The sequence below is a fragment of the Thermobia domestica genome, chromosome 10 (assembly GCF_964235325.1).
Source record: "Thermobia domestica chromosome 10, izTheDome1.hap1.1, whole genome shotgun sequence".
In the NCBI taxonomy this organism is placed as follows: Eukaryota; Metazoa; Arthropoda; class Insecta; order Zygentoma; family Lepismatidae; genus Thermobia; species Thermobia domestica.
Genome location: NC_137463.1, coordinates 223,804,047 through 223,819,847, shown reverse-complemented (window position 1 = coordinate 223,819,847; position 15,801 = coordinate 223,804,047). Strand labels below are relative to the sequence as shown.

The 15,801-nt window shown below is 34.9% G+C and overlaps 1 protein-coding gene across 1 annotated transcript in view; it reads right to left on the bottom strand.

The window, feature by feature from the left end:
* The window catches only part of LOC145663013 (2-oxoisovalerate dehydrogenase subunit beta, mitochondrial-like), a 42,137-nt gene extending 30,407 nt beyond the window's left edge, over positions 1-11,730 (bottom strand). The window contains exons 1-2 of the mRNA XM_081729142.1: positions 11,475-11,730; positions 6,652-6,729 (exon numbers count right to left, since the gene is read on the bottom strand). Of these exons, the coding sequence (XP_081585268.1) occupies positions 6,652-6,729; positions 11,475-11,622 (226 nt within the window). The 5' untranslated portion in view covers positions 11,623-11,730. The remainder of the gene's footprint in view (positions 1-6,651; positions 6,730-11,474) is intronic.
* Positions 11,731-15,801: the final 4,071 nt, after the last annotated feature.

Below are 15,801 nucleotides of genomic sequence, written 5' to 3'. Positions count from 1 at the left end.
TAAATTTTAAAAGTTTCATTTTGTAACATTTTTCACGGGCACACTTCTTCAACGTTTGCCTTTGTTCTAATTACCGTTTAACAAATGTCAATAATTATTAATGAATTTCAATTAATCAGCCCCAGCCCGGCCCGGCCCAAAGAAATAACAGTCGGCCCGCCCAAGTCTCGCCCACGGGCCGGACCGGGCTTCGGGCCAAGCCCGGCCCGTGCAGGTCTCTAGATTGTGGTAAACAAGCACTGTGTGCGTGGGTTTGCTCGGGGTTCTTCAGTTTTCTCTTACTTTATCCATTCCATTATCATCATTCATCTCATCATCATCGTTTCTTTAGGCCCGGTTCGACGTTAAAAAAGTCACTCACTGTTCCTTGGTGTGAGATGAAAAAGTAACCTAGTATTGTCATAAAATTGTAAAATTATTTTTAAAAAAGTCTATTATGTTTGATACAAAATCAAAAACTTGCAAGAATAACTTTTAAAATTAAAGTAGTCCTTTTCCTTTAGTGTTATTTCTGTATATTTTCTCAGATCACGGGCAAAAGAAATCCTGTAGCAATCTTAATGTTATTAGGTTGTTAAGTATTTAGATATCTAAACTACCAAAAAATGAATTTTTTGTACTTCATCTAATCAGGTTCTAAGTTAATTTGTCAATACGAACTCAGTTACGTATTTGACAGTTTAATCAATAAAATCATTTAAGCAGGAAATTAGAAAATCCAGTTCAGATTCAGCTAAATTAGGTTACACAAAAATAGACTCTCAGGAAAGACGATTGTAAAATTTGTTGTGTATATAAAGGTCCAAAAAAGAACCAAGTGATAACTTAGGTTTTGACAAGAATACAGAAAATAACCACAGTCGAGAACAGTAAGTTGTTTGGAAATCACCATGGTTCCTAAGAAGGATAATGGTGCGGTAATAAGACGGTCCCTTCCTCTCATAATATGTAAGTTGCATTTTGTTATTAATATATATCAAATTTGTCATTGATAGAATCTAAAGCTTATAGTTTGGACTCAAGGGTTTTGGCTATCTACAAGTTCTCTCTAAGGTTGTTGCAAATGTGAACAATTGATTATTATTTAATTGTCCGAAATTTTGTATTTTGTAATTTGTCAGGTAACTTTAAGAAATTAGAAGGTGAAGTTTACAACCTACTATTTGTGAGTGTAAAACTGTACATAAGTAATTTTCTTTTGTAATGAGAAATAATAAGATGTTACTTTAATTTGATTTTCTCTGAAGAATTAGACAGATGGAAATACTTACACTTTTCTGAATATTATTTATATAAAAAGGCAACAGTCGAAACTTTACAATATTTAAAGAGTATTAAAGAAATCGTAATTAAAAATGAAATTTGTATTCTCCAAATTAACTGAAAGTTGAGCTAAACCTACATGTATTAATAACTTAGTTGAAGAATGTTAGTGTAATAAAATTAAAATTGAAAAATTGCGTCCTTCATTGAATATTAGTTGTTATCTTGTGTGCAATAAGAAAGAAATAGTCGTTATAATTTTAAAGCCTGTAAACAAATCATATCCTTGAGAAACAGTAGCGGGTTCACTTATGAGAATAATCGATTTTTTCTTATGAACATTGCCAGATATCTTGTGAAGGGGTAACCATTTTGAAATATTAATAAATCTTGCAAGTAACAATAGTAGTTAATGGAAAATTATTGTATTACAAAAATGCTATGTATGAATATATTGATTTTAGGCCGTATGCTTTTTGAGATTGTAGATTATGTGATCCCACCACTTACCTAGACTTCCCATATCCAGATTCAGACTAGGATTTTTAATTTTTACATTATGGTATGTTTTAAGTATTAAAACAAAGTGATGAACTACTATCAAAACAATTTCCTCTAATCTCGTTTTATATTTTATTTATTTTAAAATTCTTTTTTCTATTTCTGTTCTTATTTATTATATTTAAATAGTGAATTACTTGAAGTATGCGTCAATAGCTTATATCCCATTCTTATCCAAATTACTTAAATGCGTTAAACGGAGAATGCAAGAATAGAAGAAACAATCTTTTCTTTTCTTTTTTTTTTTTTATCATATCTTCCCTAGTCCGAATTCAATGAAATACAAAGAATGAAAACATATTTTTTAAACTGTTTGGTTTACCAAAGCTCTCTATATATTTACTCTGTTCGTCTATCCAGAAGTCAAAATGAATATCTGACCGTCCGGGGAACCAAAAATTCTCAAGAACTACTTGATGGATCATCATCAATTCTGACCAGGATGTATAGAGTCAAAAGTTAGGAATAGAGTTCATTGTCGAATGTGATATTTAAACCGGAAGTTATAGAAATCAACCACTTCCGGTTTTAATTTTGATCACTATAGAGTAAAAACTGGAATAGATAGCGAAAAGCAGTTTCCTGCAATCAATTGAGTGCCCTACAAAAACATTTCATCTCTACCTTTAGCTCTCTAATAAAACCGGAAGTGATAGAAATCCACTACAACTTCCGGTTTCAAGATTGAGGTACAACTTAGATTTATTTCAGAAACGATAAGAAATTGTACATTAGTTGCAGAGTTAAAAGAGAGGATATTCAGTGTAGAACTAGGAAATGTAAACGAACAAAGAAACCAAAAGAAATGTGATTAGCACCACGAAAAAAAAAAAAAAAAAAAACTACAAGATGGTAAGAAACTGCAACACTCGAAAATGTTGTAAGCTTACAGACGTCTGCAATTCTAGGTCTTTTCAGGGAATGCCGAGTTGTCGAAAATTTAACTGAATAATGTATATTGAGCAAGGCGCAGGTGAAAAACCTCCGTTTGGGAAACAAGGAAGACAGAAGAATAAAACCACAAATAGGGGAGGACAATGCCTGCAATGTACACAATGTAATGAGTACAATGTACACATGACAACGACCTCATTTGAATACTGAACCCAAGTTATTGTGGGAGTCAGTCCACGAATTATTAGCACGGATAGCACAAGGGCAACTCTGGTCCGAGACAAGCTTGATACTACAAAGTCTCAACTTTAGACCAGAGCCAAAACGACTTTATAAGTGTACTACTCCTAGTGTTTCTATGTCAAACGATCAGAGTTTCGTAGTTGGCTCGCTCACATCCTGCAGAAGGGACATCTCAGACGAAGAACCATTAACAGCAATAGCAGAAAGAAGACAACATACGAAGTCAGTCTTAGCACATACCGGTAATGCGTTGGTCAGTCAGGACTATGCGGAATTTTACGGTCATAATTAAAACACCTACACATGCATCATTAGAACATAATTAAACGTTTTCGAATTACCTTAATTCTTGTATTCTCATTTCGTGAATATCCAAACATTGAATACGTTTGGTCTTACGGATCTCGGTATTTGCCATTCACAACAGAGTATGATGGAAACAACCTTTCCTTATTGGTACAAGTCTTAGATTTTTTATTGTTTCCTACTCCACCCAATTGGTACTAGTAAAGGAGGGTAAAAAATATTGATCTACACAGAAAGAAATCGATAAGAGAGAGCGAGAAACATTTTTCTGGAATCGATTTAGCGTTCTAAGGATATGCACGATCTTATCTCTTAACCCTCTATGTAAACAGGAAGTAGCAGCAGTCAACTATTTCCGGTTTTAACGGTAACCGCTAGAAAGTACAAATGGTAATAGATAGCAAGAAGCAGTTTACTGCAATCAATTAAAAGTTCTAAGAATATATTCGTTTTTCCACTCTAATCTCTGTACTAAAACCGGAAGCGGTAGAAAATATATTCTTTCAGTTTCACAGAAAATATATTCTTTCAGTGAAAGTGAATTCTATCACTTTCAGTTTCAATAATAGCTGAGAATATATCACGCCATATAAACGAAATTCCTTCATGTGGTGTACATGTGGCATTATTACTTGTTTCATTCTTCGAAATTTATTGATTGGTCGAAGTTTATAACGTCCCTTTTCCCCACCAACGCTATATAAAATGGGACGTGCTGTTTAAGATGAAATCCTAACTCCTAGTTAAGTTTGTATCTGAAGCAAGTAACTCTATCAGAGATCGAGCCAGAGACCGCACGTTAATATCTTGTCCATAAAGGGGCATATGAATTTCGTTGAGTATACATTCATTTCCATAAATTACTTGCACTTTTTCAATTTATTAATGGTCATAACACAAACAGAATAACTTGGGATGAACATATTGTTATTTTTTTTTTTAAATGTTTGTTTCATTATCTACAGGGTTTGTTCGTAAAGTAATGAAAATGAAACTGATAAAAAGAATTTATTGATATGATCGGTACATAATGTTAAAATTCTTCAAAATAGTCTCCTTGGGCGTCGATACACCGCTGCCAATGATTCCCATGCTGCAAAGGCTCCATGAAAATCAGCTGCCTCAATTTCTTTCAGAGACTCTGTGACAGCCCGTTGGACGACGGGAACATCATAGAAACGGTGACCTTCCAGGCTTCTCGTGAGCTTTGAGAACAGAAAAAAGTCTGGTGGGCTCACATCGGGGCTGTACGGTGGCTACGGCAAAGTTGCAACCCCTATTTGAGGCAGGTAGGTTGTTACAAGGCACTGTGGACTGAAACGTTGTCCAGTCGTTTCCGTTAGATGGCTCTGTGCAGGTGTGCAAGAACTTCTTTGTAGAAAACAGCATTGAATGGGTTTCGTTCGCGGAGTAACAAAAACTCAAAAACAAGCTTTTGCGCCACGCGTGATTCTCACTGCGTCGCAGCTCGGATGCGACTGCAGCCCGGTGCGTTACTTAGCTTAGATCCCCACCACGCGCTGCTGGAGACTGGAGCGCCACGCGGCGGCTAGTCTCATTACTTTACGAACAGATCCTGTATAGATTACATGCTTCTGTTTCAAAAGAAAATTCTAGTGCACTAAGTTATAATATTAAGTTTCGGAATAGTTTTTTGGGCAGTTTCTTACCTTAGAGCTTCTGTTTATCGCTCACAGAAGAAGATAATAAAGATTATTTTTAATTTATTTGTTAAGGATCTCCTCCAAGTTTTTTTAAAAAATAAAATTCTTATTGTCCTTCGTTCGTATATATAGGCATAATTATCATGTATGTTAAAAGAAATGAAAGCCTTTTGACTCATATTAATGATGCACATTCATATGATGTACGATAAAAGAACAACGTTAACACGATTATGACAAAATCACATTCCTACTAGAAGGAAAACTGTCCCTCCAATATTCACTAAGTCATACAACACGTAACCGACTTACTTAAAAGATATTTAAACCATAGCAAAGTTCAAAAAGAAATTATATTTTTATGTAGCAAAAGATATTATGATGTGGACGAATATTTAAGTGATGTTATTGAAATAAATGTAACATTAATGATACTCCTAATATCTCAAGCTCTGACTGATTATGTACAAAAAAGAATGAATGAATATAATGGAAGGAAATATTGTTTACTCCATTTCTCACATAATATCTAATTCACTGTTAGATGGGTTTATTCATATATCATAGCTACTGGTTGTCCAAACACAATGGGAGTCCATGTAGTCAAGAATGAGAACGTGTGACTGATCAGAAACGAACTGAGAAAAGCTCATTAGTATAACAAACCGGAGACACCTTTCAATCGCTGGTCCAGCCTTATCTTTTCACTCTTAAAATGTCATTATCTAAATTAGTATTTAATTCTCATGTTGTAGCTTTTATGAAAAAACATTTCAAAATCCTGCCTCTCAGTCAAAGGTGTTAAAAGTTCCTATCTTAAGCAATTTCTGTTCTTTTTCTAATTTAAGTTTTGACTGTTTTCTATACTCAGGTTCACTTAATATTTTCCGTATCTTGGGTTATGCAGGTTATGCCTGTACAAGAAAAATATATATATATATATATCAGTCACACCTGGTTACCTGCCTCTACGCTAACTACTAATGATCTAGAATATTCAAAGTGTTAAGCTGAAGAATAATAAGACAAGTGTGTCAGAACAACAAAACTCGTAAATTTCTTACGGTGGCGGCTGGGTTTATAAAAACTAGGTATTTCTGGAAGTAAATCAACAATAAAAAATATTTAAATTACGATAAAAGAATATGGTGTCAATAATGGAATAATAATAACCAGCCAAACAGATTCTTCTTACTTGGATATTTACAAATATAAAAATCCCGTTTTAGCCATATCCGAGAAAATTTGCAGCCTTTTGATACAAGAAGCCCCATGCCATGGCCCATGTTGGTTCATGTGTAAGTACGGTCCTTGCAACCCGATGTTGGTCAATAGGTAAATACGGCCCTTGTAACCCGATGTTGGTTAATGCGTAAATACGACCCTTGCAGCCCTAGGGCATGACTCATGTTGGTTCATGCGTAAATACGGCCCTTGTAGCCACAGGGCATTGCCCATGTTGGTTCATGCGTAAACATGGCCCTGATTATAATTAATTTTCGTATCAAACATGCTGTCTTTTAACGTTTTTGTTTGTATTTTATCTTATTATCACATTTTATGTTCCCTAATTATACATTGTGTCTTTACTTCACGATATTTTCTACATCAGTGAAGATATAACTGATCAGTCGAATATAATAAAACTTGATTTTTTTTTACTAAGTTCTACTGCATCAAACTTAGTTAAGTGCCCATTAATATCTACAAGTTTACTTACTCAAATTAGGATCCTTCTGCAATGCTATATCCATAGCACTCCTTAAAGATAACACCATGTTTGTTTTCTTTTTTTCACCTAAAATTAGAACAGAGGTTTAAGTCAGTTTTTGTATTTTCCAGGGACAAAGCAGGAAACAAGAAGCAACAATTTCAGAAAAAGAACTGTGATTTTGGAAAGTTTCCATTAAAAGTCGGTATGAAGCGTCTTCAGGACGAGTAATAAATTCAAAGTACACTGGTTGGTGATTTATTATTCACTTTGGTGATGCAGAATGAGGAATATTAATAACCAGAAGTGAGACATTCACAACATATATTCTAAACGTTGACCTTTTGACATGATCTTACAGGGAAAAGTGGAAAACTGAACCTAATATGATGGTTGCTGTTCAAATTGCAATGATAGCTGGTTTGATGTTTTAATAGAGGTGTATTCTTGTCATGTTAACACTGATACGCAATGAACATTTCTCGGGCAACTGTTACACAATTCTGCAGAAACGAGTTTCGCAGAACATTTTGTTGAATATATCTTGAGGTTGATTTGGATTAGAATCTTTTCAGCACCGAGGTTGTATGAGATATGGACCTACAGTTTAAGGTGCAATCCGAACTACCGTGATGCTTTCGAATTTCAAGACCCATCGGGAATTGAACATGGGAATCCGTGTGTTAGCAATAGACCAGGGGGAGGGATTGACTATTTCTAGTAATCTTATAAGTTTACACTTGAGTCAATCTAAAAGAAAGTATTGAGATTGGCTATCTACATTAAAAATAATGGCCTATGTTTAGTTGAAGAAACAGCCTTCTTTTTCGAAAAAAATGTTACAATTTTGCTAATTTCTGCTAATATTTGGTTAGGTTAGGGTAACTACATGCATTATTGTATTCATATTCTCTTATGTGAGCTTTCGGTAAGTATGTATAATCTCTACACAGCGTTTCGCATTTCTCATTTTTACAACATGTACTTCTATTCTATTCTTAAATGAGTAATATATGCAATTCCTCTCTTGAAACGGGAACATTTCCAGATCATCTTAAACTTGCAAAAATAAGACCAATCCACAAGAAAGGATCAACTACTGACCCAGGAAATTATCGTCCTATTTCTATTCTATTGATTTTCTCCAACATTTTGGAAAAAGTAACGTACCGGTATAATAGATTGGTACCCTTTCTGCAAAATAATATCTTCACAAATAACTAATTCGGTTTGAGGAAGTGCAGATAAATTAAATGACGTAGTTGATTTTCTATGTGATATATATAAGGCAAGAGAAAGCAAACATAAAATATATGGAATTTTTCTGGATCTCACGAAAGCCTTTGATCTTGTTAATCACAAAATTCTATTAAATAAATTACATAGTTATGGTATTAGAGGTCAAGCTAATTTATGGTTCCAATCCTATTTAACTAACCGCATGCAATATGTGGAAATAGGAACAACCGTGTCAGAGTTAAGGCACATTAGGCATGGAGTTCCACAAGGATCAATATTAGGTCCTATACGTTTCCTAATATATATTAACTATCTTTCCAATTATATAGTTCCCAACAAAAGTGTCCTTTTTGTTGATGATACAAACATTTTAGTTGAAATCCCAAATAAACTTTGCTCCGAGGAATATATATATTTAAGAACACGACAGATAAACTTATAGAATGGATGAAAGTAAACCAATTCAACTTAAATACAGCGGAAACAATAATAAATCCTAACGAGGGAAAGCAGAGTTTTCTAAATATACATCAAATACATATAGGCGAGGAACTCATGCAGGTATCTGAAAGTTATAAATTTTTAGGATTAAAAATAGATTCTAAGTTAACATGGGATGAACATTGAATGATTTGCTGAAGAAACTAAGCGCGAGAGTCTATCTTATATGTAAACTTAGTAAGATTCTAACTACGGAAACAATGAAAACAACTTATTTCGCTTGATCCAGTCAATGTTACCGTACGTAACAATTTTCTGGGGTAATACTTGCCATGCGACGAAAGTATTTAAAATGCAGAAGAAAGTGCTATGAATAATGCTATCAGTTTCCGTTAACACTTTCTTTTTATTTTGTCTTCATAATCATACATATTACACGAATTCGTGCATATGAATAAGACTCGTCAAGGCATAAAAATACCAAAATGCGAAACTTAAAATACACTTGAAGTTGTTGGTACATAAACATATTTTGTATAGTTCAGAGGAATATCTTCAGTTTGATCTTTCTGTATAATATAGATATTAAGATTTACTTAAACGTAGAAATATATAGAAAAAGATAAAATTATTTTTAAAATAACTTTTAGTTTAGTATTATTGTTACGAATGTATTTTGAATGTATAATATTTATACTATTAATTCTTGTACTGTAATAATGTATATCTTGATAAACAATGAACCCAGTGTTCTTAAGGTGGAAAATGAAATAAATAAAATAAACAAGAGAGCCAAATCAATTACAATTCCCTTAATTCGAAAAAAGTTAAATTTACGCTAATTAGGGTGAGGTTACTTGCATCGCTGTATTCATATACACTTACATACACTTCCGCTAACTCCAACTAGTCCCCTTTCGCATATCTCACTTCCTTGCAGTATATTTTTATTCCATTGGCACTAGCGCAAATTCCGGAGGGGATGAGGGGGACATGTCCCCTCCAATCTTGGAACTGTGGGGGACTGTCTACTCCGATAATCCGATTTAAAATGTGCTTTTTGGTGAGAAATGTTTTGATTTGTGTCCGATGGCCACAAAGAACGTGAGATGAAATCGATGTCCTCTAGAATAAGCCTCAAATCTGCCCGCCACCCAATGTTGAAGTCAGCTCTGCTTCCCTGATCCTCCACAGAGTTGTTATTCAACTTCATACATATCTTGAACATCGCTTAAAATGGGAACGGTCTTACTCGTCCCCCCCCCCCCAATGTTGAAGACAGATTTTCACCGCTCTCCATTGGCCTATCAAATTACACAGGTGTCAATTATCCTCATGTAACATCAACTCATTTCTCCTGTAAATATTGTTTTTATTTTTTACTTACTTTTGGCTCCCCATATCTAAACATAACCCGTAAAATCATATATTTCTTATAGTTTGTTTGTTCCGTGCTTATCATTTTGACATTTGTTAATCTATATTGCTCTGAGTATTGTAATTCGTTTCGCGATAACTGTTATTTTCGATTTGGTGTCCTGAATAGGAACCACTGACCCGTGTTTGGCATAAATTATAATTATTCCTAGTGATGTATGTTATTTTTTCTCTTTTGAGGTGTGAGGGAAGAGGGGGACATTAGAGCATCACTTTCAACATTGAACTTAACCGTCTGTGCTGACATTGAAAGTTGGGCATTTATTCTGAAGTTGGTCGTCCGCCTGATTTCCGACAAAAAGCGAAATAACAGTTACGAAAAATCATCAATACGAAAAATAAAATGAATAACAGTAACAGTTAATTTAAAAATCATCAATTTTTAGAACCGCTTTGAAAGGGCATAACAGAGTAGGGTAGGGCAACGTAGAGTATGGTAGAGTAGAGTCGGGTTAGTTTAGGATCAGGGAAGTTTGGACTCATTTTGTTAAACTTAATACAATGTAATTTCTCGTCTCTGTGTACGGATACCAACTTGAGCGTCGCGGCACACCTGCAGGCATGTTCGAATACAAATGCTCGTTACTTTCCCACAATTCAACCTTGCTCGAAGTAATTCCGTGCGTTTGCCAAATAGTTCCATGTTTATAACCGCTTATAAAGAAAAATAAACACAACTTCCGCTCTTCTTACATATTATCAAGCACACAAACGAGCAAATTATCCATTTCTTCAGGGTAAAATTTCAATTTTTTGGTATAAACGGATGACCAACTTTGGAACTTAAACCTGTAAGTTGTCTTCTACTTCAGTGCAAAAGGTAACCTTTACTTATATCGAAATACTGATTTTCATATTACATACCTACTTCAGAATAAACTTTGAAGTTAATCTCGGATTAACTGCTGTATCGCCGTACCAATTTTAGGAAATTTAAACTTACTGGGTCAATTGGAGAATTTGTTTAAGTTTGTGAGGAAGAAAGTCAGGTAAGGGGGAATGGTGAAAGTAAAGAAAATGGTTGTATTTTCTTGATTGTTTTTGATGTTATAAGCGGCACTGTATGTGGAGGTGGATGGACTATTTCGCGGAGAGGTACACTTGTTTTAGTATACGGATCCATAGATTGTAAAAGGGACAAGAAAAATTTGGGCAAGTCTTTAATTTGCCTATTTCATGTCGAGAACAGAATCCAACTAACCCCTGTGGAGCTTCTAACCCGTTTCTCCTCCTCCTCCTTCTCCTACTACTACTACTCATATTATAGATCCGTATAGTAAAACTACATGCCTAATAACGTAATCTAACGTAACGTAATGTAATCCAACTAAATATAACCGAATGCAGTACATTTTGGTACCTTTTTCGATTTTCAAATTGGTCCGGCGACACAGCAGTAATGCCGTTAATCTCTGTAAATATTTCAAAATACAAAATATCAGAACAATACATCAATATTGAATGAGAATCAAATAAAAGACTGAAATATTATAATATTAATTTCTGTATTGGGTTTTTACTGATAACATTTATTCTGAGATCTATTTGGTCTGCTATATATATTGGAAATTTGAAGACGGTTTTTGCTATCGCATGTAGAAAGGAGATTAACACAAGTGCTATACTTAATTTTCTGGTAAATTAAGGTTCTTCATGTGAAAATAAACGAATTCAACATTAGACTATGTACAATTGATCACATTAGGCGTGTTTACCATACGAATCCGGTACGGTTTCTTCATAGTATTTAAAATGAACAGCGCGTTTCTGTTGTCCAATGTATCTTTTGATATTTTCTTGCAGAATACAGCATATTTCTGTTTCTGGAACGGCAATTGCTTTCATTATTTTAAAAAATGCCATGTTGAATTGTTTTCAACCACCACGGGCACTATCTTCCAAGATGTTTTGCTTTCTTTCTTAACCTCAATTCATGTTTCATTTCTTCAGGTTCAGACCTAGGTTTTAATCACCTACATTAGTCAGCTTTGTTTTCAATACGTAATTGCTTTGTAATATAGTATCTAATTTTAATGCGAAAATCAAATAAAACGATAGATGATAATGAAGGACTGTGGATGAATCATCTCCTTTCAAAGATTATTATCTATAAAATGTCTTTTCAAAGATTATAACAATAGAAGGTTTTCACCACTTTACATCAACTGCGTACCTGGCTTGCCAACCATACAATAATTTAACGATATTCGATGATTCAAATACAGTGGCGTATGTAGGGTTTTGTTTCGGAGGGGGCTATGCACAATACGTGAATAAGCACATAATTTTTTTTTCTTTTGGGTGCCGACAAATTTTAATGAAGTTGTGCATATAATAAATTTATTTCGGGGGAGGGAGCTTGAGTCCGATAGCCCCCTAAATATGTCATTGGCTATATATGATAATGTCTTTGCGATAATAAGTGAATATAGCGATAATTTTAGAACGCACATTTTTTTTTCAGTTTGTGAATGTGCAAATGAATTGTAGATGTGCATTAAATAATTATAAAACACACATACTGAGGTTTTTAAGTCATTCCGGCAAAATAAATTAATATTGATTTGAGAATTGGCAAATGGCAATCCGGCATTCATTAAATTTAGTTACATTTACGCGTGGAGGTGAAAACATTGTTGTTGTTCAAAGTAGTGTTATTAACGATTTAAAAAATGAAAGAGGACAATGTTGCCGATTTGGAGTTCGAAATCGAAGATTACTAGCTAAGGTTATTATATATTATTGCTATTATTAGTAGTCTGCAATTATAATGTGGAGTTCGAGACAGTTTGGCGTTGATATAGGACAAACCATCTCGAACTCCAGTTTAACACAACTTAATTTTTCTACAAATGTTATTTTTTAGTTCTTTTTTTTTTTAGTGTGATACAATTTTTTCTGAGTGTGGACATTTTTGCTGCTAATAATATTATTATTTACAATGTTTATAGCTGAATGACAGTTTAAAACTGGCGATTTCGGGCATTATGTCTGCTCCATTTCGGTTTACATCTTCGGTTGTAACCATGATACCATATAGTATTTAACAATTAGCTTAAAACAATTTCCTACTTTTTATACATTAATAGCGTAACAGCCGACATGGCTAATGACTGCGGTATCTAATCTATTTTCAGCCACAAATGTGGTTCTAGAACAATATTATAATGTGCGTAACGAATATACGACAATTTAAAGACGAAAATCGATCATTTTGTTCACTGAGGCTGGCAACTCTGCTGCTTACCATCCAATAGCGTCATTACAGGTTTTCTTGGGGAGGGGGAAGACTCTTCGCTGACACAACTAGTCCCACGTTTTTTGTTAGTATAGTACTATACTACTGATTAAAATGTAATGTCTAGAACTCAGGGTAATTGCCTCCTTGCTCCCCTAAATGATACGCCTGGTACTGTACCATCAGAACAACACGGATAGTATAACAGCAAGATGTCAGCAGCAGGGACGTACGGAAGGGGGGGGACACGGGGGTCCGGACCCCCCCCGAAATTTCGACTTTTTAAAAATTTAGCCTAATTTTAGGGGCAATTTTAGCAATTTTAATATAAAATAGCTTCATATTTAGTTTGAACCCCCCCCCCCGAAATAAATTCCTGGGTACGCTACTGGTCAGCAGTGTCACAAAATATTGATGCGTTTGAAAAACGAAATTGAGTGATGCCATTTTTACGTCCTGTGTCAGCTCCGAAGCTATATAGGATGGGACCTATAGTGTAAAGTGGGATCCGAACCACTACGAAAGAGAAAGATAACAATGAAATATAAGGTGAAAAGTACAACAAAAACATGTCCGAGGCGGATTGGAACCCACGATCCCTAATATGTCGGTTGTCTAGTCTTCTAGACCACAGACTATCCGGACCGACTAAAACCGAAATGGGGTAGTAATAAGATAATTATATTTCCAATGTGAATATGGTAATATTATAGTGGCAAACATAACCATATGGTATGTAGGAGGGGAAGTAAAAAAAACTCTCTTCGTGCACTTAACACGAAAGACATAAACCAAGAAAGTACTCTTCCAAATATTGATAAGATAATCTAGAGAACCAGTTTACATAATTAGAAAACATGTTTCTATCTTCGCGTGTATCATTTTGTTTTCGCGAGTTGTCTGGTTATTCACCGGGGCTACAGAGGTATAATGCGAAACGTTCACTTTTTTCTAATACATTTCTTTATTACTATCTGTCGCCACATATCAGACTTCTCCATTGAAGATTTTCAGCACACGTGGCTCGAACAGTGTGCAACACTGTACCATTACACTCCACTGTTATGTTTAGTGATAATAGCGCATTTTAAATCTGTGCACACTTGTATATGGTTCCATTTCAGACTAAATATTTTATGCTCAGTTGGCAACACTACACCTATGGCAAAACTGCTTGTGGTTTTCGATAGAGTATTTTCTTCTCATTATATGGCAACACTGTTTACGGTTTTTGATAGGGCATTTTGTTCTCATTATATTGTGCAAGTTTTGTTTTGATTGCTTTAACGGTTTTCAAGATATTTACTTTAAACGTATAATTTTTTGGATATTCAAATTTTGAAGCTCTGTAGCTCCTATCCTTCTGGTCCATAGCACCTTAAATTTTGCTCATTTTCATTTCTCATTATGATTTATCAGATGTGCCATGTGGCAATCAGATTTGAGCGACAACTTGTGGGATCTTTAGAAGAGATCCTGTTTCTACCAATTTATTCACTAGCGACCATAATATAATGTTCATGTGTGAGGCAGAACGTGAGGCAAATTTGTTTCTAAATGCATCCTTGCGTAGCAACAACATATTCCGTTCTTCAAAAACTTTTAACGATAAACTTACGATGCTCCAAAGAGTACACTATTCTCACTGTGTACTGATAATACACAGTAACACAGAACTATACAGCACAGATCCCAATACAACGACATACTTTCCTGTTTCTAATTGACCTTGGCGAGGTTGCCATCTAGTGAAGAAAACTCAAATCTCCACACCGCACTGACCTCGTTCCAATTGTAAAGGTACACTGGCGAACAGTGTTTCTTTCAGATCTGTTTTTTGGGGGACACTCCCCCCCACGGAGCTGAGAGTGCCCCCCCAGAGCAGACCAAAATAATTCGTCTATAATATAATAATAGAAAAGTGTCAGTAGTGCCCCCCGGAATACTAAGCGTGTCCGCCCGGAACATTGTTTCTAAAAGAAACACTGATGGTTAATATTTGATGTTTTTCTTGAGGCGTAATAGTTAAAGCCCGTCATGTCACAGGGGAAAAATACGTTCTTTTCAATTGAAAGTGATATTCAAGAAATTATTTACGTAACATATGCCCCCTCATGAATATTTTTAAAAATCATTTTTCCCTTTCTGAAAGCTAAATAATCCATAGGACGAAAGAATGGATGTGATTTTCAAACTCCCTGTTGTTTGTTTAGTAAAATTAATTGGCTACACACATCTTCTGAAAACTTTCCGTTTTTAGGTGAGATATACTACAGCAGATTTCAGATGAGAAACGACATGGCCTTGAGTTGGCTTCACACGGCGTCCAATTGGCATTGAGCGGTGTTGACAGTTCGCGACAAGCAGTTCTGCACGCTGTCTTCTCGCGCTACAGCGAATCTTGACAATATCAGAGGCGCTACTTAGAAATATTGTACTAGCACATTAACTGCTCACTTTAGGAAGTAGAGAAAATAATTACGAACAAATACGTGAAAACTACATCTTTCTATGTCGACTGGTTGTCATGATAGACGCTTTGAAAAGTTTCCATATAAAACAATTAGTAGAACGAGCGTTGAGTCCCGCGTCTAATTTCCAGTGGATTTTGTTTCGAATTGCAAATAGAACTCACAACTTTTATTACAGGATAATCAGGGGTGTAGCCAGCAGGTTGTTCTAGGGGTACATTACTTACAATGGGAGACAAGCTTTTCACATATTAAAAGCAGAACAAATTACCTTTTTCACAACATGAAAGCATTTTAATTCACCGTACATACATACATACTATACACATATTA